The sequence below is a fragment of the Telmatherina bonti genome (genome assembly GCF_933228915.1).
Source record: "Telmatherina bonti genome assembly, chromosome: 1".
Classification (NCBI taxonomy): Eukaryota; Metazoa; Chordata; class Actinopteri; order Atheriniformes; family Telmatherinidae; genus Telmatherina; species Telmatherina bonti.
In genome coordinates this window covers 45,727,987-45,753,521 of record NC_136619.1, presented here as the reverse complement: position 1 = coordinate 45,753,521, position 25,535 = coordinate 45,727,987, and the positions used below count along the sequence as shown (strand labels likewise).

The 25,535-nt window shown below is 57.0% G+C and overlaps 1 protein-coding gene across 1 annotated transcript in view; it reads right to left on the bottom strand.

Moving 5' to 3' along the window:
- Positions 1 to 25,535, bottom strand: part of vps13c (vacuolar protein sorting 13 homolog C) — a 359,723-nt gene that overhangs the window by 281,767 nt on the left and 52,421 nt on the right. Inside the window, exons 26-30 of the mRNA XM_079245724.1 lie at positions 5,925 to 5,997; positions 4,409 to 4,509; positions 4,171 to 4,324; positions 1,893 to 1,966; positions 1,620 to 1,679 (exon numbers count right to left, since the gene is read on the bottom strand). Of these exons, the coding sequence (XP_079101850.1) occupies positions 1,620 to 1,679; positions 1,893 to 1,966; positions 4,171 to 4,324; positions 4,409 to 4,509; positions 5,925 to 5,997 (462 nt within the window). The remainder of the gene's footprint in view (positions 1 to 1,619; positions 1,680 to 1,892; positions 1,967 to 4,170; positions 4,325 to 4,408; positions 4,510 to 5,924; positions 5,998 to 25,535) is intronic.

The window sequence follows — 25,535 nt, the reverse complement described above, 5'->3', positions numbered from 1 at the left end:
ACACCTGGAAACTCCTGGAAACACCTGAGAACACCTGGAAACACCTGAGAACACCTGGAAACACCTGAGAACACCTGGAAACACCTGAGAACACCTGGAAACACCTGGAAACACCTGAGAACACCTGAGAACACCTGAGAATACCTGAGAACACCTGAGAACACCTGGAAACACCTGAGAACACCTGGAAACACCTGAGAACACCTGGAAACTCCTGGAAACACCTGAGAACACCTGGAAACTCCTGGAAACACCTGAGAACACCTGGAAACTCCTGGAAACACCTGAGAACACCTGGAAACACCTGGAAACACCTGAGAACACCTGGAAACACCTGAGAACACCTGGAAACACCTGAGAACACCTGGAAACTCCTGAGAACACCTGGAAACACCTGAGAACACCTGGAAACACCTGAGAACACCTGGAAACACCTGAGAACACCTGGAAACACCTGAGAACATCTGGAAACACCTGGAGACACCTGGAAACACCTGAGAACACCTGGAAACTCCTGAGAACACCTGGAAACACCTGAGAACACCTGAGAACACCTGAGAACACCCGGAAACACCTGGAGACACCTGAGAACACCTGGAAACACCTGAGAACACCTGGAAACTCCTGGAAACACCTGAGAACACCTGAGAACACCTGGAAACTCCTGGAAACACCTGAGAACACCTGAGAACACCTGGAAACTCCTGAGAACACCTGGAAACACTTGATAACACCTGAGAACACCTGGAAACTCCTGAGAACACCTGGAAACACCCGGAAACACCTGGAAACACCTGGAAACACCTGGAAACACCTGGAAACACCTGAGAACACCTGGAAACTCCTGAGAACACCTGAGAACACCTGGAAACACCTGGAAACACCTGGAAACTCCTGAGAACACCTGGAAACTCCTGAGAACACCTGGAAACTCCTGAGAACACCTGGAAACTCCTGAGAACACCTGGAAACACCTGAGAACACCTGGAAACACCTGGAAACACCTGGAAACACCTGGAAACTCCTGAGAACACCTGGAAACTCCTGAGAACACCTGGAAACTCCTGAGAACACCTGGAAACTCCTGAGAACACCTGGAAACACCTGAGAACACCTGGAAACACCTGATAACACCTGAGAACACCTGGAAACACCTGGAAACACCTGAGAACACCTGGAAATTCCTGAGAACACCTGGAAACACCTGAGAACACCTGGAAACTCCTGAGAACACCTGGAAACTCCTGAGAACACCTGGAAACACCTGAGAACACCTGGAAACACCTGGAAACACCTGAGAACACCTGGAAACACCTGAGAACACCTGGAAACTCCTGAGAACACCTGGAAACACCTGGAAACACCTGAGAACACCTGGAAACACCTGAGAACACCTGGAAACTCCTGGAAACACCTGAGAACACCTGGAAACTCCTGGAAACACCTGAGAACACCTGGAAACTCCTGAAAACACCTGAGAACACCTGGAAACACCTGGAAACACCTGAGAACACCTGGAAACTCCTGAGAACACCTGGAAACACCTGGAAACACCTGAGAACACCTGGAAACACCTGAGAACACCTGAGAACACCTGGAAACACCCCCCCCCAACCTACCTTGAGCAGCTGCTCCGTGTTGCTGAACTGGGTCTGGAAGTTCTGACCAGACGGGTCGGCCTGCAGGACCACAGAAACCCGGCATCAGAACCAGAACTGTGTTTAGTCTCAGTTCTACAAACGTGGAGTTAAGTCCAGACAAACCAGAATCCATTTCGTTCCCAGTAGGAAGCTAAAGAATCTGGCAGCGAACTGGGTTCACTGGAAACCAGTATGTTGGCTTGTCTAGACCTGGGCTTCAGGTTTGTGGTCCAACTTATGATCTGGACTCACCTTAATGAACTCCACCTTCAGCAGGTCAGCGTCCTGCTGCTCCGACGAGCTGATCAGAGGAAAGGTCGCACCGCCTGGAAACAGACACAGTTAGCTGGAACCTGGCAACCAGAAACAGTCAGCCGGAACCTGGCAACCAGACACGGTCCGGCACAACCTGGCAACCAGAAACGGTCCAACAGAATCTGGCAACCAGACACGGTCCGGCACAACCTGGCAACCAGAAACGGTCCGACAGAATCTGGCAACCACACACAGTCAGCCAGAACCTTGCAACCGGAACCTGGAAACCAGACACAGTCAGCAAGAACCTGGCAACCAGAAACGGTCCGTCAGCCAGAACCTGGCAACCAGAAACGGTCCGGCGGAACCTGGCAACCAGAAACATTCAGGCAGAACCTGGCAACCAGGCACGGTCTCCGGAACCTGGCAACCAGGCACGGTCCTCCGGAACCTGGCAACCAGACACGGTCCGGCGGAACCTGGCAACCAGACACGGTCCGCCGCAACCTGGCAACCAGAAACGGTCCGTCAACAAGGACCTGGCAACCAGAAACGGTCCGGCGGAACCTGGCAACCAGAAACATTCAGGCAGAACCTGGCAACCAGAAACATTCAGGCAGAACCTGGCAACCAGACACGGTCCGCCGCAACCTGGCAACCAGACACAGTCAGCCAGAACCTGGCAACCGGAACCTGGAAACTAGACACAGTCAGCCAGAACCTGGCAACCAGAAACGGTCCGTCAGCCAGAACCTGGCAACCAGACACAGTCCGCTGGAACCTGGCAACCAGAAACGGTCAGCCGGAACCTGGCAACCAGACACGGTCTGCCGCAACCTGGCAACCAGACACGGTCCGCCGGAACCTGGCAACCAGACACAGTCAGCCAGAACCTGGCAACCAGAAACGGTCCGTCAACAAGGACCTGGCAACCAGAAACGGTCCGTCAACAAGGACCTGGCAACCAGAAACGGTCCGTCAACAAGGACCTGGCAACCAGAAACGGTCCGTCAACAAGGACCTGGCAACCAGAAACGGTCCGGCGGAACCTGGCAACCAGAGACAGTCAGTCAGAACCTGGCAACCAGAAACATTCAGCCAGAACCTGGCAACCGGAACCTGGAAACCAGAAACGGTCCGTCAACAAGGACCTGGCAACCAGAAACGGTCCGGCAGAACCTGGCAACCAGACACGGTCCGAAGGAACCTGGCAACCAGACTCGGTCCGCCAAAACCTGGCAACCAGAAACGGTCCGCCAAAACCTGGCAACCAGAAACAGTCAGGCAGAACCTGGCAACCAGAAACGGTCCGCCGGAACCTGGCAACCAGGCACGGTCCGCCGCAACCTGGCAACCAGGCACGGTCCGCCGCAACCTGGCAACCAGGCACGGTCAGGCAGAACCTGGCAACCAGACACAGTCAGGCAGAACCTGGCAACCAGACACAGTCAGGCAGAACCTGGCAACCAGACACAGTCAGGCAGAACCTGGCAACCAGAAATGGTCCGCCGGAACCTGGCAACCAGACACGGTCCGCCGGAACCTGGCAACCAGACACGGTCCGCTGGAACCTGGCAACCAGACACGGTCCGCCGCAACCTGGCAACCAGACACGGTCAGGCAGAACCTGGCAACCAGACACGGTCAGGCAGAACCTGGCAACCAGACACAGTCAGGCAGAACCTGGCAACCAGAAACGGTCCACCGGAACCTGGCAACCAGGCACGGTCCTCCGGAACCTGGCAACCAGACACGGTCCGCCGGAACCTGGCAACCAGACACGGTCCGCTGGAACCTGGCAACCAGACACGGTCCGCCGGAACCTGGCAACCAGAAACGGTCCGTCAACAAGGACCTGGCAACCAGAAACGGTCTGGCGGAACCTGGCAACTAGACACGGTCAGCCGGAACCTGGCAACCAGGCACAGTCAGCCGGAACCTGGCAACCAGACACAGTCCGCCAAAACCTGGCAACCAGACACGGTCAGCCGGAACCTGGCAACCAGAAACGGTCCGGCGGAACCTGGCAACTAGACACGGTCAGCCGGAACCTGGCAACCAGAAACGGTCCGGCGGAACCTGGCAACCAGACACAGGAGTACTCTCCTCTTGTCTATCAGAGAGAAGAGCTCCTCCTCCTGTCGGGGCGAGGAGCTCCTCCTCCTGGGGGACGGGTTTAGCCTTGTAGGGTGGATGTAGCGCATGGAGGTGAGCATCCTGAGGAGCGATCTGAGAAAAGGTCTGGAGGAGAACCAGTCCCTGCGTGAACCTGTACCTGGTCCATCGCAGTAGTCCAGTCGGATCCCTCTCAGGTAAGAGGTGACGCTCAGATCGTAGCTTCGCATCTTTCCTTCAGCTCCCAGCTGGCAGATGCTGAAGACCAGGACGGTCTTCTCCAGGTCTTCCTGTCGGGTTAACTCCAGCAGCACCTGAACACATCATGATGTCTCAATGACTCTAAAGTAAGTCGCCCCCCCCCCACCTGACCTGGAATTAAAAAAGAACAAACAGACCTCTCTGACTTCAAACTTTAGGTGAATGTTGGTGAGTTCCTCCAGAGCTGAGAGCTGATGGTCTTCATCTGTGGACAGTTCGCTGGTGTCCTCGTCTGAATCTGAGGACCATTATGACACAGATAACCCACGTTTTATTGGGCACCATGATCAAAGGTCCTTCATCCCAGTTGCTGCAAAAACATCACGTTCATCACCATCCAGGTGTTAGACGGTGAGGAAGAGATGTGGATATTTCCTGGATCCATTCTTGTCATGAAGTCAGTAACACATTGATTTATAAAGAGGAATTAAAGTTCACAACTTGTTGATGTCATTTCATCGAAACACATTTTTATGTTTATTGTCCTTATCTGACCTTCAGCGTTCTGCGTATCATCAAATGTGTCACCAGAATAAACACATTTCATAATGTCGCACCACTCCTCCCTGAGCCGCCACCTTAGCAGCTATGTTGTCGGGGGCTTCATAACCCTGGTAGGGTCCTCCATGGCAAACAGGTGTATCATTGTGTGGTCTTTGAGCCGTACAGACGAAGTACGGCTCAAAGACCACACGATGATGAAGATGGGTGGAAATGTTCCCGTGCCCGGACGAGGGTTACGGGGACCCCACCTCTTTGGAGTCAGGTCTGTGGGTGGAGTACGAGAGCGAGCATCTGGTGGCCTGTGGGGCCCGGTCAGGCTCAGCCCGAAAGCATTACATGGGCCCCACCTCCCCTGGGCTCACCATCTGCGGGAGGAGCCGTAGGGACCGGGTGCAAGGGGCGGGGACCCTGGCGGTCCGATCCCCGGCTGCAGAAGCTGGCTCTAGGGTGGACACCAGCAGTGAAGGATGCCGTCAAGCTGAAGAAGGAGTCCTATCGAGCCTTCTTGGCCTGTGGGACTCTGGAGGCAACTGATGGGTACCGACGGGCTAAGCGACATGCGGCTTCGACTGTTGCAGAGGCAAAAACTCGGGCATGGGAGGAGTTCGGCGAGGCCATGGAGAAAGACTTCCGGACGGCTTCGAGGAGATTCTGGTCCACCATCAGGGTTCCTGGAGAGGAGGGTCCGCCGGATAGTCGAATCCCGGATTGAGGAGGAGCAGTGTGGTTTTCGTCCTGGTCGCGGAACAGTGGACCAGATCTATACCCTCTCTGGGGTCCTGGAGGGGGCATGGGAGTTTGCCCAACCAGTCTACATGTGTTTTGTGGACCTGGAGAAGGCGTTCGACCGTGTCCCCCGGGGGCTCCTGTGGGGGGTACTCCGGGAGTATGGGGTACCGGACCCCCTTGTATGAGCTGTCCGGTCCCTGTACGACAGGTGTCAGAGCTTGGTGAAGAAGGAGCTGAACCAGACGTCGTCAACAGAAAATGGATGGCTGGAACTTGTTTATGTTGTTTCATGTTAACACATTATTTTGTTTTGTACTTCTCTGTCCTTCATCTTCCTGCGTATCATCAATCAAATCTGTCACCAGAATGAACACATTTCATGATATCGTGCAACAGATTCGGTTTTCTTACAACACGGACCTGTTTCCAGGACGTCGAGGAGACCAGGATGGATGCTGGATATCCGCTGTCTGGCGTCAGACAGCCACAAAACCTGCAGAAACAAAAGTTCTGATCTGATGAACCTTGAAAGAATACAAACCTAAACATGTCCCAACGGCATCCACTGGTCCTATTTTACAGCTGTCCACACCAGCGTGATTGGATTGGACACCACCAAGGTTTGGTGTCAGGACCGGGTTTGGTGTATGGACCAAGGTTCGGTGCCTGGACCAGGGTTAGGTGCATGGACCAGGGTTTGGTGCCTGGACCAGGTTCGGTGTCCGAACCAGGGCTCGGTGCCTGGAACAAGGTTTAGTGAATGGACCAGGGCTTGGTGCCTGGACCAGGGTTTGGTGTATGGACCAGGGTTTGGTGTATGGACCAGGGATTGGTGTGTGGACCAGGGTTTGGTGTGTGGACCAGGGTTTGGTGTCTGGACCAGGGTTCGGTGCCTGGACCGGGGTTCGGTGCATGGACCAGGGTTCGGTGCATGGACCAGGGTTCGGTGCATGGACCAGGGTTCGGTGTCCGAACCAGGGTTCGGTGCCTGGACCAGGGTTTAGTGAATGGACCAGGTTCGGTGTCCGAACCAGGGTTCGGTGCCTGGACCAGGGTTTAGTGAATGGACCAGGGCTCGGTGCCTGGACCAGATTTGGTGTATGGACCAAAGTTTGGTGTCTGTATCAGGGTTTGGTGCCTGTTTCGGGGTTTGGTGTCTGGACCAGGGTTTGCTGTAAGGACCAGGGTTTGGTGTATGGACCAGGGTTCGCTGCCTGGACCAGGGTTGGGTGCATGGACCAGGGTTTGGTGCCTGGACCAGGGTTCGGTGCCTGGACCAGGGTTCGGTGCCTGGACCAGGGTTCGGTGTCGGGACCAGGGTTCGGTGCCTGGACCAGGGTTTAGTGAATGGACCAGGGCTGTGTGCCTGGACCAGGGTTTGGTGTCTTGACCATGGTTTGGTGTGTGGACCAGGGTTTGGTGTGTGGACCAGGGTTTGGTGTCTTGACCAGGGTTTGGTGTGTGGACCAGGGTTTGGTGTGTGGACCAGGGTTTGGTGTGTGGACCAGGGTTTGGTGTGTGGACCAGGGTTTGGTGTCTGTATCAGGGTTTGGTGCCTGTGTCGGGGTTTCGTGTCTGGACCAGGGTTTGCTGTATGGACCACGGCTCGGTGCCTGGACCGGATTTGGTGTATGGACCAAGGTTTGGTGTCTTGACCAGGGTTTGGTGTGTGGACCAAGGTTTGGTGTGTGGACCAGGGTTTGGTGTGTGGACCAGGGTTTGGTGTGTGGACCAGGGTTTGGTGTGTGGACCAGGGTTTGGTGTGTGGACCAGGGTTTGGTGTATGGACCAGAGTTCGGTGCCTGGACCAGGGTTCGGTGACTGGACCAGGGTTTGGTGCCTGGACCAGGGTTTGGTGTGTGGACCAGGGTTTGGTGTCTGGAAAAGGGTTTGGTGCCTGGACCAGGGTTCGGTGTGTGGACCAGGGTTTGGTGTGTGGACCAGGGTTTGGTGCCTGGACCAGGGTTTAGTGAACGGACCAGGGCTCGGTGCCTGGACCAGATTTGGTGTCTGGAAAAGCGTTTGGTGTCTGGACCAGGGTTCGGTGCCTGGACCAGGGTTCGGTGCATGGACCAGGGTTCGGTGCATGGACCAGGGTTTGGTGTATGGACCAGGGTTTGGTGTCTGTATCAGGGTTTGGTGCCTGTTTCGGGGTTTGGCGTCTGGACCAGGGTTTGCTGTATGGACCAGGGTTTGGTGTATGGACCAGAGTTCGGTGCCTGGACCAGGGTTGGGTGCATGGACCAGGGTTTGGTGCCTGGACCAGGGTTCGGTGTCTGGACCAGGTTCGGTGTCCGAACCAGGGTTCGGTGCCTGGACCAGGGTTTACTGAATGGACCAGGGCTTGGTGCCTGGACCAGGGTTTGGTGTATGGACCAGGATTTGGTGCCTGGACCAGTGTTTGGTGTCTGGACCAGGGTTTGGTGTCTGGACCAGGGTTCGGTGCCTGGACCAGGGTTCGGTGCATGGACCAGGGTTCGGTGTCTGGACCAAGTTCGGTGTCCGAACCAGGGTTCGGTGCCTGGACCAGGGTTTAGTGAATGGACCAGGGCTCGGTGCCTGTACCAGATTTGGTGTATGGACCAGGGTTTGGTGTGTGGACCAGGGTTTGGTGTCTGGAAAAGGGTTTGGTGCCTGGACCAGGGTTCGGTGACTGGACCAGGGTTTGGTGCCTGGACCAGGGTTTGGTGTGTGGACCAGGGTTTGGTGTCTGGAAAAGGGTTTGGTGCCTGGACCAGGGTTCGGTGTGTGGACCAGGGTTCGGTGCCTGGACCAGGGTTTAGTGAATGGACGAGGGCTCGGTGCCTCGACCAGATTTGGTGTATGGACCAAGGTTTGGTGTCTGTATCAGGGTTTGGTGCCTGTTTCGGGGTTTGGCGTCTGGACCAGGGTTTGCTGTATGGACCAGGGTTTGGTGTATGGACCAAGGTTTGGTGTCTGGACCAGGGTTTGGTGCCTGGACCAGGGTTTGGTGTCTGGACCAGGGCTTGGTGTGTGGACCAGGGTTTGGTGTATGGACCAGGGTTCGGTGTCTGGACCAGGGTTTGGTGTCTGGACCAGGTTCGGTGTCCGAACCAGGGTTCGGTGCCTGGACCAGGGTTTAGTGAATGGACCAGGGCTCGGTGCCTGTACCAGATTTGGTGTATGGACCAGGCTTTGGTGTCTGTATCAGGGTTTGGTGCCTGTTTCGGGGTTTCGTGTCTGGACCAGGGTCTGCTGTATGGACCAGGGTTTGGTGTATGGACCAGGGTTCGGTGCCTGGACCAAGGTTTGGTGTCTGGACCAGGGTTTGGTGCCTGGACCAGGGTTCGGTGCATGGACCAGGGTTTGGTGTGTGGACCAGGGTTTGGTGTCTGGAAAAGGGTTTGGTGCCTGGACCAGGGTTCGGTGTGTGGACCAGGTTCGGTGTCCGAACCAGGGTTCGGTGCCTGGACCAGGGTTTAGTGAATGGACCAGGGCTCGGTGCCTCGACCAGATTTGGTGTATGGACCAAGGTTTGGTGTCTGTATCAGGGTTTGGTGCCTGTTTCGGGGTTTGGCGTCTGGACCAGGGTTTGCTGTATGGACCAGGGTTTGGTGTATGGACCAAGGTTTGGTGTCTGGACCAGGGTTTGGTGCCTGGACCAGGGTTTGGTGTCTGGACCAGGGCTTGGTGTGTGGACCAGGGTTTGGTGTATGGACCAGGGTTCGGTGTCTGGACCAGGGTTTGGTGTCTGGACCAGGTTCGGTGTCCGAACCAGGGTTCGGTGCCTGGACCAGGGTTTAGTGAATGGACCAGGGCTCGGTGCCTGTACCAGATTTGGTGTATGGACCAGGCTTTGGTGTCTGTATCAGGGTTTGGTGCCTGTTTCGGGGTTTCGTGTCTGGACCAGGGTCTGCTGTATGGACCAGGGTTTGGTGTATGGACCAGGGTTCGGTGCCTGGACCAGGGTTTGGTGTCTGGACCAGGGTTTGGTGTCTGGACCAGGTTCGGTGTCCGAACCAGGGTTTAGTGAATGGACCAGGGCTTGGTGTCTGGACCAGGGTTTGCTGTATGGACCAGGGTTTGGTGTATGGCCCAGCTTCGGTGTATGGACCAGGGTGTGGTGCCTGGACCAGGGTTTGGTGTATGGACCAGGGTTCGGTGCCTGGACCAGAGCTCGGTGCCTGGACCAGGGTTTGGTGCCTGGACCAGGGTTCAGTGCCTGGACCAGGGCTTGGTGTGTGGACCAGGGTTTGGTGCCTGGACAAGGGTTTAGTGAATGGACCAGGGCTCGGTGCCTGGACCAGATTTGGTGTATGGACCAAAGTTTGGTGTCTGTATCAGGGTTTGGTGCCTGTTTCGGGGTTTGGTGTGTGGACCAGGGTTTGGTGTGTGGACCAGGGTTTGGTGTGTGGACCAGGGTTTGGTGTGTGGACCAGGGTTTGGTGTATGGACCAGAGTTCGGTGCCTGGACCAGGGTTCGGTGACTGGACCAGGGTTTGGTGCCTGGACCAGGGTTTGGTGTGTGGACCAGGGTTTGGTGTCTGGAAAAGGGTTTGGTGCCTGGACCAGGGTTCGGTGTGTGGACCAGGGTTTGGTGTGTGGACCAGGGTTTGGTGCCTGGACCAGGGTTTAGTGAACGGACCAGGGCTCGGTGCCTGGACCAGATTTGGTGTCTGGAAAAGCGTTTGGTGTCTGGACCAGGGTTCGGTGCCTGGACCAGGGTTCGGTGCATGGACCAGGGTTCGGTGCATGGACCAGGGTTTGGTGTATGGACCAGGGTTTGGTGTCTGTATCAGGGTTTGGTGCCTGTTTCGGGGTTTGGCGTCTGGACCAGGGTTTGCTGTATGGACCAGGGTTTGGTGTATGGACCAGAGTTCGGTGCCTGGACCAGGGTTGGGTGCATGGACCAGGGTTTGGTGCCTGGACCAGGGTTCGGTGTCTGGACCAGGTTCGGTGTCCGAACCAGGGTTCGGTGCCTGGACCAGGGTTTACTGAATGGACCAGGGCTTGGTGCCTGGACCAGGGTTTGGTGTATGGACCAGGATTTGGTGCCTGGACCAGTGTTTGGTGTCTGGACCAGGGTTTGGTGTCTGGACCAGGGTTCGGTGCCTGGACCAGGGTTCGGTGCATGGACCAGGGTTCGGTGTCTGGACCAAGTTCGGTGTCCGAACCAGGGTTCGGTGCCTGGACCAGGGTTTAGTGAATGGACCAGGGCTCGGTGCCTGTACCAGATTTGGTGTATGGACCAGGGTTTGGTGTGTGGACCAGGGTTTGGTGTCTGGAAAAGGGTTTGGTGCCTGGACCAGGGTTCGGTGACTGGACCAGGGTTTGGTGCCTGGACCAGGGTTTGGTGTGTGGACCAGGGTTTGGTGTCTGGAAAAGGGTTTGGTGCCTGGACCAGGGTTCGGTGTGTGGACCAGGGTTCGGTGCCTGGACCAGGGTTTAGTGAATGGACGAGGGCTCGGTGCCTCGACCAGATTTGGTGTATGGACCAAGGTTTGGTGTCTGTATCAGGGTTTGGTGCCTGTTTCGGGGTTTGGCGTCTGGACCAGGGTTTGCTGTATGGACCAGGGTTTGGTGTATGGACCAAGGTTTGGTGTCTGGACCAGGGTTTGGTGCCTGGACCAGGGTTTGGTGTCTGGACCAGGGCTTGGTGTGTGGACCAGGGTTTGGTGTATGGACCAGGGTTCGGTGTCTGGACCAGGGTTTGGTGTCTGGACCAGGTTCGGTGTCCGAACCAGGGTTCGGTGCCTGGACCAGGGTTTAGTGAATGGACCAGGGCTCGGTGCCTGTACCAGATTTGGTGTATGGACCAGGCTTTGGTGTCTGTATCAGGGTTTGGTGCCTGTTTCGGGGTTTCGTGTCTGGACCAGGGTCTGCTGTATGGACCAGGGTTTGGTGTATGGACCAGGGTTCGGTGCCTGGACCAAGGTTTGGTGTCTGGACCAGGGTTTGGTGCCTGGACCAGGGTTCGGTGCATGGACCAGGGTTTGGTGTGTGGACCAGGGTTTGGTGCCTGGAAAAGGGTTTGGTGCCTGGACCAGGGTTCGGTGTGTGGACCAGGTTCGGTGTCCGAACCAGGGTTCGGTGCCTGGACCAGGGTTTAGTGAATGGACCAGGGCTCGGTGCCTCGACCAGATTTGGTGTATGGACCAAGGTTTGGTGTCTGTATCAGGGTTTGGTGCCTGTTTCGGGGTTTGGCGTCTGGACCAGGGTTTGCTGTATGGACCAGGGTTTGGTGTATGGACCAAGGTTTGGTGTCTGGACCAGGGTTTGGTGCCTGGACCAGGGTTTGGTGTCTGGACCAGGGCTTGGTGTGTGGACCAGGGTTTGGTGTATGGACCAGGGTTCGGTGTCTGGACCAGGGTTTGGTGTCTGGACCAGGTTCGGTGTCCGAACCAGGGTTCGGTGCCTGGACCAGGGTTTAGTGAATGGACCAGGGCTCGGTGCCTGTACCAGATTTGGTGTATGGACCAGGCTTTGGTGTCTGTATCAGGGTTTGGTGCCTGTTTCGGGGTTTCGTGTCTGGACCAGGGTCTGCTGTATGGACCAGGGTTTGGTGTATGGACCAGGGTTCGGTGCCTGGACCAGGGTTTGGTGTCTGGACCAGGGTTTGGTGTCTGGACCAGGTTCGGTGTCCGAACCAGGGTTTAGTGAATGGACCAGGGCTTGGTGTCTGGACCAGGGTTTGCTGTATGGACCAGGGTTTGGTGTATGGCCCAGCTTCGGTGTATGGACCAGGGTGTGGTGCCTGGACCAGGGTTTGGTGTATGGACCAGGGTTCGGTGCCTGGACCAGAGCTCGGTGCCTGGACCAGGGTTTGGTGCCTGGACCAGGGTTCAGTGCCTGGACCAGGGCTTGGTGTGTGGACCAGGGTTTGGTGCCTGGACAAGGGTTTAGTGAATGGACCAGGGCTCGGTGCCTGGACCAGATTTGGTGTATGGACCAAAGTTTGGTGTCTGTATCAGGGTTTGGTGCCTGTTTCGGGGTTTGGTGTCTGGACCAGGGTTTGCTGTAAGGACCAGGGTTTGGTGTATGGACCAGGGTTCGCTGCCTGGACCAGGGTTGGGTGCATGGACCAGGGTTTGGTGCCTGGACCAGGGTTCGGTGCCTGGACCAGGGTTCGGTGCCTGGACCAGGGTTCGGTGTCTGGACCAGGGTTCGGTGCCTGGACCAGGGTTTAGTGAATGGACCAGGGCTCGGTGCCTGGACCAGGGTTTGGTGTCTTGACCATGGTTTGGTGTGTGGACCAGGGTTTGGTGTGTGGACCAGGGTTTGGTGTGTGGACCAGGGTTTGGTGTGTGGACCAGGGTTTGGTGTCTGTATCAGGGTTTGGTGCCTGTGTCGGGGTTTCGTGTCTGGACCAGGGTTTGCTGTATGGACCACGGCTCGGTGCCTGGACCGGATTTGGTGTATGGACCAAGGTTTGGTGTCTTGACCAGGGTTTGGTGTGTGGACCAAGGTTTGGTGTGTGGACCAGGGTTTGGTGTGTGGACCAGGGTTTGGTGTGTGGACCAGGGTTTGGTGTATGGACCAGAGTTCGGTGCCTGGACCAGGGTTCGGTGACTGGACCAGGGTTTGGTGCCTGGACCAGGGTTTGGTGTGTGGACCAGGGTTTGGTGTCTGGAAAAGGGTTTGGTGCCTGGACCAGGGTTCGGTGTGTGGACCAGGGTTCGGTGTGTGGACCAGGGTTTGGTGTGTGGACCAGGGTTTGGTGCCTGGACCAGGGTTTAGTGAACGGACCAGGGTTCAGTGCCTGGACCAGGGCTTGGTGTGTGGACCAGGGTTTGGTGCCTGGACAAGGGTTTAGTGAATGGACCAGGGCTCGGTGCCTGGACCAGATTTGGTGTATGGACCAAAGTTTGGTGTCTGTATCAGGGTTTGGTGCCTGTTTCGGGGTTTGGTGTCTGGACCAGGGTTTGCTGTAAGGACCAGGGTTTGGTGTATGGACCAGGGTTCGCTGCCTGGACCAGGGTTCGCTGCCTGGACCAGGGTTTGGTGCCTGGAACAGGGTTCGGTGCCTGGACCAGGGTTCGGTGCCTGGACCAGGGTTCGGTGCCTGGACCAGGGTTCGGTGTCTGGACCAGGGTTCGGTGCCTGGACCAGGGTTTAGTGAATGGACCAGGGCTCGGTGCCTGGACCAGGGTTTGGTGTCTTGACCATGGTTTGGTGTGTGGACCAGGGTTTGGTGTGTGGACCAGGGTTTGGTGTGTGGACCAGGGTTTGGTGTGTGGACCAGGGTTTGGTGTCTGTATCAGGGTTTGGTGCCTGTGTCGGGGTTTCGTGTCTGGACCAGGGTTTGCTGTATGGACCACGGCTCGGTGCCTGGACCGGATTTGGTGTATGGACCAAGGTTTGGTGTCTTGACCAGGGTTTGGTGTGTGGACCAAGGTTTGGTGTGTGGACCAGGGTTTGGTGTGTGGACCAGGGTTTGGTGTGTGGACCAGGGTTTGGTGTATGGACCAGAGTTCGGTGCCTGGACCAGGGTTCGGTGACTGGACCAGGGTTTGGTGCCTGGACCAGGGTTTGGTGTGTGGACCAGGGTTTGGTGTCTGGAAAAGGGTTTGGTGCCTGGACCAGGGTTTAGTGAACGGACCAGGGCTCGGTGCCTGGACCAGATTTGGTGTCTGGAAAAGCGTTTGGTGTCTGGACCAGGGTTCGGTGCCTGGACCAGGGTTCGGTGCATGGACCAGGGTTCGGTGCATGGACCAGGGTTTGGTGTATGGACCAGGGTTTGGTGTCTGTATCAGGGTTTGGTGTCTGTATCAGGGTTTGGCGTCTGGACCAGGGTTTGCTGTATGGACCAGGGTTCGGTTCCTGGACCAGGATTTGGTGCCTGGTTTAGGGTTTGGAGTCTGGGCCAGGGTTCGATGCCTGGATCAGGTTTGGTGTCCGGACCAGGGTTTGGTGCCTGGACCAGGGTTTGATGAATGGACCAGGGCGTGGTGCCTGGACGAGGTTCAGTGTCTGGACCAGGGTTCGGTGCCTGGACCAGGTTCGGTGTATGGACCAGGTTCGGTGCGTGGACCAGGGTTTGGTGCCTGGACCAGGGTTTGGTGTCTTGACCAGGGTTTGGTGTGTGGACCAGGGTTTGGTGTGTGGACCAGGGTTTGGTGTCTGGACCAGGGTTTGGTGTGTGGACCAGGGTTTGGTGTCTGGAAAAGGGTTTGGTGCCTTGACCAGGGTTCGGTGTCTGGACCAGGGCTCAGTGCCTGTACCAGATTTGGTGTATGGACCAGGGTTTGATGTCTGTATCAGGGTTTGGTGCCTGTTTCGGGGTTTCGTGTCTGGACCAGGGTTTGCTGTATGGACAGGGTATGGTGTATGGACCAGGGTTCGGTGCCTGGACCAGGGTTTGGTGTCTGGACCAGGGTTTGGTGTCTGGACCAGGTTCGGTGTCCGAACCAGGGTTCGGTGCCGGGACCAGGGTTTAGTGAATGGACCAGGGCTCGGTGTGTGGACCAGGGTTTACTGTATGGACCAGGGTTTGGTGTGTGGACCAGGGTTTGGTGTCTGGAAAAGGGTTTGGTGCCTGGACCAGGGTTCGGTGCCTGGACCAGGGTTTAGTGAATGGACCAGGGCTCGGTGCCTGTACCAGATTTGGTGTATGGACCAAGGTTTGGTGTCTGTATCAGGGTTTGGTGCCTGTTTCGGGGTTTGGCGTCTGGACCAGGGTTTGCTGTATGGACCAGGGTTTGGTGTCTGGACCAGGGTTTGGTGTGTGGACCAGGGTTTGGTGTCTGGAAAAGGGTTTGGTGCCTTGACCAGGGTTTGGTGTCTGGACCAGGGCTCAGTGCCTGTACCAGATTTGGTGTATGGACCAGGGTTTGATGTCTGTATCAGGGTTTGGTGCCTGTTTCGGGGTTTCGTGTCTGGACCAGGGTTTGCTGTATGGACAGGGTTTGGTGTATGGACCAGGGTTCGGTGCCTGGACCAGGGTTTGGTGTCTGGACCAGGGTTTGGTGTCTGGACCAGGGTTTGGTGTCTGGACCAGGTTCGGTGTCCGAACCAGGGTTCGGTGCCTGGACCAGGGTTTAGTGAATGGACCAGGGCTCGGTGTGTGGACCAGGGTTTACTGTATGGACCAGGGTTTGGTGTGTGGACCAGGGTTTGGTGTCTGGAAAAGGGTTTGGTGCCTGGACCAGGGTTCGGTGCCTGGACCAGGGTTTAGTGAATGGACCAGGGCTCGGTGCCTGTACCAGATTTGGTGTATGGACCAAGGTTTGGTGTCTGTATCAGGGTTTGGTGCCTGTTTCGGGGTTTGGCGTCTGGACCAGGGTTTGCTGTATGGACCAGGGTTTGGTGTATGGACCAAGGTTTGGTGTCTGGACCAGGGTTTGGTGCCTGGACCAGGGTTTGGTGTCTGGACCAGGGCTTGGTGTGTGGACCAGGGTTTGGTGTATGGACCAGGGTTCGGTGTCTGGACCAGGGTTTGGTGTCTGGACCAGGTTCGGTGTCCGAACCAGGGTTCAGTGCCTGGACCAGGGTTTAGTGAATGGACCAGGGCTCGGTGCCTGTACCAGATTTGGTGTATGGACCAGGCTTTGGTGTCTGTATCAGGGTTTGGTGCCTGTTTCGGGGTTTCGTGTCTGGACCAGGGTCTGCTGTATGGACCAGGGTTTGGTGTATGGACCAGGGTTCGGTGCCTGGACCAGGGTTCGGTGCATGGACCAGGGTTTGGTGTATGGACCAGGGTTTGGTGTCTGTATCAGGGTTTGGTGTCTGTATCAGGGTTTGGCGTCTGGACCAGGGTTTGCTGTATGGACCAGGGTTTGGTGTATGGACCAGAGTTCGGTGCCTGGACCAGGGTTGGGTGCATGGACCAGGGTTTGGTGCCTGGACCAGGGTTCGGTGTCTGGACCAGGTTCGGTGTCCGAACCAGGGTTCGGTGCCTGGACCAGGGTTTAGTGAATGGACCAGGGCTTGGTGCCTGGACCAGGGTTTGGTGTATGGACCAGGATTTGGTGTCTGGACCAGGGTTTGGTGTCTGGACCAGGGTTTGGTGTGTGGACCAGGGTTCGGTGCCTGGACCAGGGTTCGGTGCATGGACCAGGGTTCGGTGTCTGGTCCAAGTTCGGTGTCCGAACCAGGGTTCGGTGCCTGGACCAGGGTTTAGTGAATGGACCAGGGCTCGGTGCCTGTACCAGATTTGGTGTATGGACCAGGGTTTGGTGTGTGGACCAGGGTTTGGTGTCTGGAAAAGGGTTTGGTGCCTGGACCAGGGTTCGGTGACTGGACCAGGGTTTGGTGCCTGGACCAGGGTTTGGTGTGTGGACCAGGGTTTGGTGTCTGGAAAAGGGTTTGGTGCCTGGACCAGGGTTCGGTGTGTGGACCAGGGTTCGGTGCCTGTACCAGGGTTTGGTGTGTGGACCAGGGTTTGGTGTCTGGAAAAGGGTTCGGTGTCTGTATCAGGGTTTGGTGCCTGTTTCGGGGTTTGGCGTCTGGACCAGGGTTTGCTGTATGGACCAGGGTTTGGTGTATGGACCAAGGTTTGGTGTCTGGACCAGGGTTTGGTGCCTGGACCAGGGTTTGGTGTGTGGACCAGGGCTTGGTGTGTGGACCAGGGTTTGGTGTATGGACCAGGGTTCGGTGTCTGGACCAGGGTTTGGTGTCTGGACCAGGTTCGGTGTCCGAACCAGGGTTCAGTGCCTGGACCAGGGTTTAGTGAATGGACCAGGGCTCGGTGCCTGTACCAGATTTGGTGTATGGACCAGGCTTTGGTGTCTGTATCAGGGTTTGGTGCCTGTTTCGGGGTTTCGTGTCTGGACCAGGGTCTGCTGTATGGACCAGGGTTTGGTGTATGGACCAGGGTTCGGTGCCTGGACCAGGGTTTGGTGTCTGGACCAGGGTTTGGTGTCTGGACCAGGTTCGGTGTCCGAACCAGGGTTTAGTGAATGGACCAGGGCTTGGTGTCTGGACCAGGGTTTGCTGTATGGACCAGGGTTTGGTGTATGGACCAGCTTCGGTGTATGGACCAGGGTGTGGTGCCTGGACCAGGGTTTGGTGTATGGACCAGGGTTCGGTGCCTGGACCAGAGCTCGGTACCTGGACCAGGGTTTGGTGCCTGGACCAGGGTTCAGTGCCTGGACCAGGGCTTGGTGTGTGGACCAGGGTTTGGTGCCTGGACAAGGGTTTGGTGTAAGGACCAGGGTTCGGTTCCTGGACCAGGATTTGGTGCCTGGTTTAGGGTTTGGAGTCTGGGCCAGGGTTCGATGCCTGGATCAGGTTTGGTGTCCGGACCAGGGTTTGGTGCCTGGACCAGGGTTTGATGAATGGACCACGGCGTGGTGCCTGGACGAGGTTCAGTGTCTGGACCAGGGTTCGGTGCCTGGACCAGGTTCGGTGTCTGGACCAGGTTCGGTGCGTGGACCAGGGTTTGGTGCGTGGACCAGGGTTTGGTGCCTGGACCAGGGTTTGGTGTCTTGACCAGGGTTTGGTGTGTGGACCAGGGTTTGGTGTGTGGACCAGGGTTTGGTGTCTGGACCAGGGTTTGGTGTGTGGACCAGGGTTTGGTGTCTGGAAAAGGGTTTGGTGCCTTGACCAGGGTTCGGTGTCTGGACCAGGGCTCAGTGCCTGTACCAGATTTGGTGTATGGACCAGGGTTTGATGTCTGTATCAGGGTTTGGTGCCTGTTTCGGGGTTTCGTGTCTGGACCAGGGTTTGCTGTATGGACAGGGTATGGTGTATGGACCAGGGTTCGGTGCCTGGACCAGGGTTTGGTGTCTGGACCAGGGTTTGGTGTCTGGACCAGGTTCGGTGTCCGAACCAGGGTTCGGTGCCGGGACCAGGGTTTAGTGAATGGACCAGGGCTCGGTGTGTGGACCAGGGTTTACTGTATGGACCAGGGTTTGGTGTGTGGACCAGGGTTTGGTGTCTGGAAAAGGGTTTGGTGCCTGGACCAGGGTTCGGTGCCTGGACCAGGGTTTAGTGAATGGACCAGGGCTCGGTGCCTGTACCAGATTTGGTGTATGGACCAAGGTTTGGTGTCTGTATCAGGGTTTGGTGCCTGTTTCGGGGTTTGGCGTCTGGACCAGGGTTTGCTGTATGGACCAGGGTTTGGTGTCTGGACCAGGGTTTGGTGTCTGGACCAGGGTTTGGTGTCTGGAAAAGGGTTTGGTGCCTTGACCAGGGTTCGGTGTCTGGACCAGGGCTCAGTGCCTGTACCAGATTTGGTGTATGGACCAGGGTTTGATGTCTGTATCAGGGTTTGGTGCCTGTTTCGGGGTTTCGTGTCTGGACCAGGGTTTGCTGTATGGACAGGGTTTGGTGTATGGACCAGGGTTCGGTGCCTGGACCAGGGTTTGGTGTCTGGACCAGGGTTTGGTGTCTGGACCAGGTTCGGTGTCCGAACCAGGGTTCGGTGCCTGGACCAGGGTTTAGTGAATGGACCAGGGCTCGGTGTGTGGACCAGGGTTTACTGTATGGACCAGGGTTTGGTGTGTGGACCAGGGTTTGGTGTCTGGAAAAGGGTTTGGTGCCTGGACCAGGGTTCGGTGCCTGGACCAGGGTTTAGTGAATGGACCAGGGCTCGGTGCCTGTACCAGATTTGGTGTATGGACCAAGGTTTGGTGTCTGTATCAGGGTTTGGTGCCTGTTTCGGGGTTTGGCGTCTGGACCAGGGTTTGCTGTATGGACCAGGGTTTGGTGTATGGACCAAGGTTTGGTGTCTGGACCAGGGTTTGGTGCCTGGACCAGGGTTTGGTGTCTGGACCAGGGCTTGGTGTGTGGACCAGGGTTTGGTGTATGGACCAGGGTTCGGTGTCTGGACCAGGGTTTGGTGTCTGGACCAGGTTCGGTGTCCGAACCAGGGTTCAGTGCCTGGACCAGGGTTTAGTGAATGGACCAGGGCTCGGTGCCTGTACCAGATTTGGTGTATGGACCAGGCTTTGGTGTCTGTATCAGGGTTTGGTGCCTGTTTCGGGGTTTCGTGTCTGGACCAGGGTCTGCTGTATGGACCAGGGTTTGGTGTATGGACCAGGGTTCGGTGCCTGGACCAGGGTTTGGTGTCTGGACCAGGGTTTGGTGTCTGGACCAGGTTCGGTGTCCGAACCAGGGTTTAGTGAATGGACCAGGGCTTGGTGTCTGGACCAGGGTTTGCTGTATGGACCAGGTTTTGGTGTATGGACCAGCTTCGGTGTATGGACCAGGGTGTGGTGCCTGGACCAGGGTTTGGTGTATGGACCAGGGTTCGGTGCCTGGACCAGAGCTCGGTGCCTGGACCAGGGTTTGGTGCCTGGACCAGGGTTCAGTGCCTGGACCAGGGCTTGGTGTGTGGACCAGGGTTTGGTGCCTGGACAAGGGTTTGGTGTAAGGACCAGGGTTCGGTTCCTGGACCAGGATTTGGTGCCTGGTTTAGGGTTTGGAGTCTGGGCCAGGGTTCGATGCCTGGATCAGGTTTGGTGTCCGGACCAGGGTTTGGTGCCTGGACCAGGGTTTGATGAATGGACCAGGGCGTGGTGCCTGGACGAGGTTCAGTGTCTGGACCAGGGTTCGGTGCCTGGACCAGGTTCGGTGTGTGGACCAGGTTCGGTGCGTGGACCAGGGTTTGGTGCCTGGACCAGGGTTTGGTGTCTTGACCAGGGTTTGGTGTGTGGACCAGGGTTTGGTGTCTGGACCAGGGTTTGGTGTGTGGACCAGGGTTTGGTGTCTGGAAAAGGGTTTGGTGCCTTGACCAGGGTTCGGTGTCTGGACCAGGGCTCAGTGCCTGTACCAGATTTTGTGTATGGACCAGGGTTTGATGTCTGTATCAGGGTTTGGTGCCTGTTTCGGGGTTTCGTGTCTGGACCAGGGTTTGCTGTATGGACAGGGTATGGTGTATGGACCAGGGTTCGGTGCCTGGACCAGGGTTTGGTGTCTGGACCAGGGTTTGGTGTCTGGACCAGGTTCGGTGTCCGAACCAGGGTTCGGTGCCGGGACCAGGGTTTAGTGAATGGACCAGGGCTCGGTGTGTGGACCAGGGTTTACTGTATGGACCAGGGTTTGGTGTGTGGACCAGGGTTTGGTGTCTGGAAAAGGGTTTGGTGCCTGGACCAGGGTTCGGTGCCTGGACCAGGGTTTAGTGAATGGACCAGGGCTCGGTGCCTGTACCAGATTTGGTGTATGGACCAAGGTTTGGTGTCTGTATCAGGGTTTGGTGCCTGTTTCGGGGTTTGGCGTCTGGACCAGGGTTTGCTGTATGGACCAGGGTTTGGTGTCTGGACCAGGGTTTGGTGTGTGGACCAGGGTTTGGTGTCTGGAAAAGGGTTTGGTGCCTTGACCAGGGTTCGGTGTCTGGACCAGGGCTCAGTGCCTGTACCAGATTTGGTGTATGGACCAGGGTTTGATGTCTGTATCAGGGTTTGGTGCCTGTTTCGGGGTTTCGTGTCTGGACCAGGGTTTGCTGTATGGACAGGGTTTGGTGTATGGACCAGGGTTCGGTGCCTGGACCAGGGTTTGGTGTCTGGACCAGGGTTTGGTGTCTGGACCAGGTTCGGTGTCCGAACCAGGGTTCGGTGCCTGGACCAGGGTTTAGTGAATGGACCAGGGCTCGGTGTGTGGACCAGGGTTTACTGTATGGACCAGGGTTTGGTGTGTGGACCAGGGTTTGGTGTCTGGAAAAGGGTTTGGTGCCTGGACCAGGGTTCGGTGCCTGGACCAGGGTTTAGTGAATGGACCAGGGCTCGGTGCCTGTACCAGATTTGGTGTATGGACCAAGGTTTGGTGTCTGTATCAGGGTTTGGTGCCTGTTTCGGGGTTTGGCGTCTGGACCAGGGTTTGCTGTATGGACCAGGGTTTGGTGTATGGACCAAGGTTTGGTGTCTGGACCAGGGTTTGGTGCCTGGACCAGGGTTTGGTGTCTGGACCAGGGCTTGGTGTGTGGACCAGGGTTTGGTGTATGGACCAGGGTTCGGTGTCTGGACCAGGGTTTGATGTCTGGACCAGGTTCGGTGTCCGAACCAGGGTTCAGTGCCTGGACCAGGGTTTAGTGAATGGACCAGGGCTCGGTGCCTGTACCAGATTTGGTGTATGGACCAGGCTTTGGTGTCTGTATCAGGGTTTGGTGCCTGTTTCGGGGTTTCGTGTCTGGACCAGGGTCTGCTGTATGGACCAGGGTTTGGTGTATGGACCAGGGTTCGGTGCCTGGACCAGGGTTTGGTGTCTGGACCAGGGTTTGGTGTCTGGACCAGGTTCGGTGTCCGAACCAGGGTTTAGTGAATGGACCAGGGCTTGGTGTCTGGACCAGGGTTTGCTGTATGGACCAGGTTTTGGTGTATGGACCAGCTTCGGTGTATGGACCAGGGTGTGGTGCCTGGACCAGGGTTTGGTGTATGGACCAGGGTTCGGTGCCTGGACCAGAGCTCGGTGCCTGGACCAGGGTTTGGTGCCTGGACCAGGGTTCAGTGCCTGGACCAGGGCTTGGTGTGTGGACCAGGGTTTGGTGCCTGGACAAGGGTTTGGTGTAAGGACCAGGGTTCGGTTCCTGGACCAGGATTTGGTGCCTGGTTTAGGGTTTGGAGTCTGGGCCAGGGTTCGATGCCTGGATCAGGTTTGGTGTCCGGACCAGGGTTTGGTGCCTGGACCAGGGTTTGATGAATGGACCAGGGCGTGGTGCCTGGACGAGGTTCAGTGTCTGGACCAGGGTTCGGTGCCTGGACCAGGTTCGGTGTATGGACCAGGTTCGGTGCGTGGACCAGGGTTTGGTGCCTGGACCAGGGTTTGGTGTCTTGACCAGGGTTTGGTGTGTGGACCAGGGTTTGGTGTCTGGACCAGGGTTTGGTGTGTGGACCAGGGTTTGGTGTCTGGAAAAGGGTTTGGTGCCTTGACCAGGGTTCGGTGTCTGGACCAGGGCTCAGTGCCTGTACCAGATTTTGTGTATGGACCAGGGTTTGATGTCTGTATCAGGGTTTGGTGCCTGTTTCGGGGTTTCGTGTCTGGACCAGGGTTTGCTGTATGGACAGGGTTTGGTGTATGGACCAGGGTTCGGTGCCTGGACCAGGGTTTGGTGTCTGGACCAGGGTTTGGTGTCTGGACCAGGTTCGGTGTCCGAACCAGGGTTCGGTGCCTGGACCAGGGTTTAGTGAATGGACCAGGGCTCGGTGTGTGGACCAGGGTTTACTGTATGGACCAGGTTTTGGTGTGTGGACCAGGGTTTGGTGTCTGGAAAAGGGTTTGGTGCCTGGACCAGGGTTCGGTGCCTGGACCAGGGTTTAGTGAATGGACCAGGGCTCGGTGCCTGTACCAGATTTGGTGTATGGACCAGGGTTTGGTGTCTGTATCAGGGTTTGGTGCCTGTTTTGGGGTTTCGTGTCTGGACCAGGGTTTGCTGTATGGACCACGGCTCGGTGCCTGGACCGGATTTTGTGTATGGACCAAGGTTTGGTGTCTTGACCAGGGTTTGGTGTGTGGACCAAGGTTTGGTGTGTGGACCAGGGTTTGGTGTGTGGACCAGGGTTTGGTGTGTGGACCAGGGTTTGGTGTCTGGAAAAGGGTTTGGTGCCTGGACCAGGGTTCGGTGACTGGACCAGGGTTTGGTGCCTGGACCAGGGTTTGGTGTGTGGACCAGGGTTTGGTGTCTGGAAAAGGGTTTGGTGCCTGGACCAGGGTTCGGTGTGTGGACCAGGGTTCGGTGTGTGGACCAGGGTTTGGTGTGTGGACCAGGGTTTGGTGCCTGGACCAGGGTTTAGTGAACGGACCAGGGCTCGGTGCCTGGACCAGATTTGGTGTATGGACCAAGGTTTGGTGTCTGGAAAAGCGTTTGGTGCCTGGACCAGGGTTCGGTGTCTGGACAGGGTTCGGTGCATGGACCAGGGTTTGGTGTGTGGACCAGGGTTTGGTGTCTGGAAAAGGGTTCGGTGCCTGGACCAGGGTTCGGTGTGTGGACCAGGTTCGGTGTCCGAACCAGGGTTCGGTGCCTGGACCAGGGTTTAGTGAATGGACCAGGGCTCGGTGTGTGGACCAGGGTTTACTGTATGGACCAGGGTTTGGTGTGTGGACCAGGGTTTGGTGTCTGGAAAAGGGTTTGGTGCCTGGACCAGGGTTCGGTGCCTGGACCAGGGTTTAGTGAATGGACCAGGGCTCGGTGCCTGTACCAGATTTGGTGTATGGACCAGGGTTTGGTGTCTGTATCAGGGTTTGGTGCCTGTTTCGGGGTTTCGTGTCTGGACCAGGGTTTGCTGTATGGACCACGGCTCGGTGCCTGGACCGGATTTTGTGTATGGACCAAGGTTTGGTGTCTTGACCAGGGTTTGGTGTGTGGACCAAGGTTTGGTGTGTGGACCAGGGTTTGGTGTGTGGACCAGGGTTTGGTGTGTGGACCAGGGTTTGGTGTGTGGACCAGGGTTTGGTGTCTGGAAAAGGGTTTGGTGCCTGGACCAGGGTTCGGTGACTGGACCAGGGTTTGGTGCCTGGACCAGGGTTTGGTGTGTGGACCAGGGTTTGGTGTCTGGAAAAGGGTTTGGTGCCTGGACCAGGGTTCGGTGTGTGGACCAGGGTTCGGTGTGTGGACCAGGGTTTGGTGTGTGGACCAGGGTTTGGTGCCTGGACCAGGGTTTAGTGAACGGACCAGGGCTCGGTGCCTGGACCAGATTCGGTGTATGGACCAAGGTTTGGTGTCTGGAAAAGCGTTTGGTGCCTGGACCAGGGTTCGGTGTCTGGACAGGGTTCGGTGCATGGACCAGGGTTTGGTGTGTGGACCAGGGTTTGGTGTCTGGAAAAGGGTTCGGTGCCTGGACCAGGGTTCGGTGTGTGGACCAGGTTCGGTGTCCGAACCAGGGTTCGGTGCCTGGACCAGGGTTTAGTGAATGGACCAGGGCTCGGTGCCTCGACCAGATTTGGTGTATGGACCAAGGTTTGGTGTCTGTATCAGGGTTTGGTGCCTGTTTCGGGGTTTGGCGTCTGGACCAGGGTTTGCTGTATGGACCAGGGTTTGGTGTATGGACCAGGGCTTGGTGTGTGGACCAAGGTTTGGTGTATGGACCAGCTTCGGTGTATGGACCAGGGTGTGGTGCCTGGACCAGGGTTTGGTGTATGGACCAGGGTTCGGTGCCTGGACCAGAGCTCGGTGCCTGGACCAGGGTTTGGTGCCTGGACCAGGGTTCAGTGCCTGGACCAGGGCTTGGTGTGTGGACCAGGGTTTGGTGCCTGGACAAGGGTTTGGTGTAAGGACCAGGGTTCGGTTCCTGGACCAGGATTTGGTGCCTGGTTTAGGGTTTGGAGTCTGGGCCAGGGTTCGATGCCTGGATCAGGTTTGGTGTCCGGACCAGGGTTTGGTGCCTGGACCAGGGTTTGATGAATGGACCAGGGCGTGGTGCCTGGACGAGGTTCAGTGTCTGGACCAGGGTTCGGTGCCTGGACCAGGTTCGGTGTGTGGACCAGGTTCGGTGCGTGGACCAGGGTTTGGTGCCTGGACCAGGGTTTGGTGTCTTGACCAGGGTTTGGTGTGTGGACCAGGGTTTGGTGTCTGGACCAGGGTTTGGTGTGTGGACCAGGGTTTGGTGTCTGGAAAAGGGTTTGGTGCCTTGACCAGGGTTCGGTGTCTGGACCAGGGCTCAGTGCCTGTACCAGATTTGGTGTATGGACCAGGGTTTGATGTCTGTATCAGGGTTTGGTGCCTGTTTCGGGGTTTCGTGTCTGGACCAGGGTTTGCTGTATGGACAGGGTTTGGTGTATGGACCAGGGTTCGGTGCCTGGACCAGGGTTTGGTGTCTGGACCAGGGTTTGGTGTCTGGACCAGGTTCGGTGTCCGAACCAGGGTTCGGTGCCTGGACCAGGGTTTAGTGAATGGACCAGGGCTCGGTGTGTGGACCAGGGTTTGGTGTGTGGACCAGGGTTTGGTGTGTGGACCAGGGTTTGGTGTCTGGAAAAGGGTTTGGTGCCTGGACCAGGGTTCGGTGTCTGTACCAGGGCTCGGTGCCTGGACCAGATTTGCTGTATGGACCAAGGTTTGGTGTCTTGACCAGGGTTTGGTGAATGGACCAAGGTTTGGTGTGTGGACCAGGGTTTGGTGTGTGGACCAGGATTTGGTGTCTGGAAAAGGGTTTGGTGCCTGGACCAGAGTTCGGTGACTGGACCAGGGTTTGGTGCCTGGAC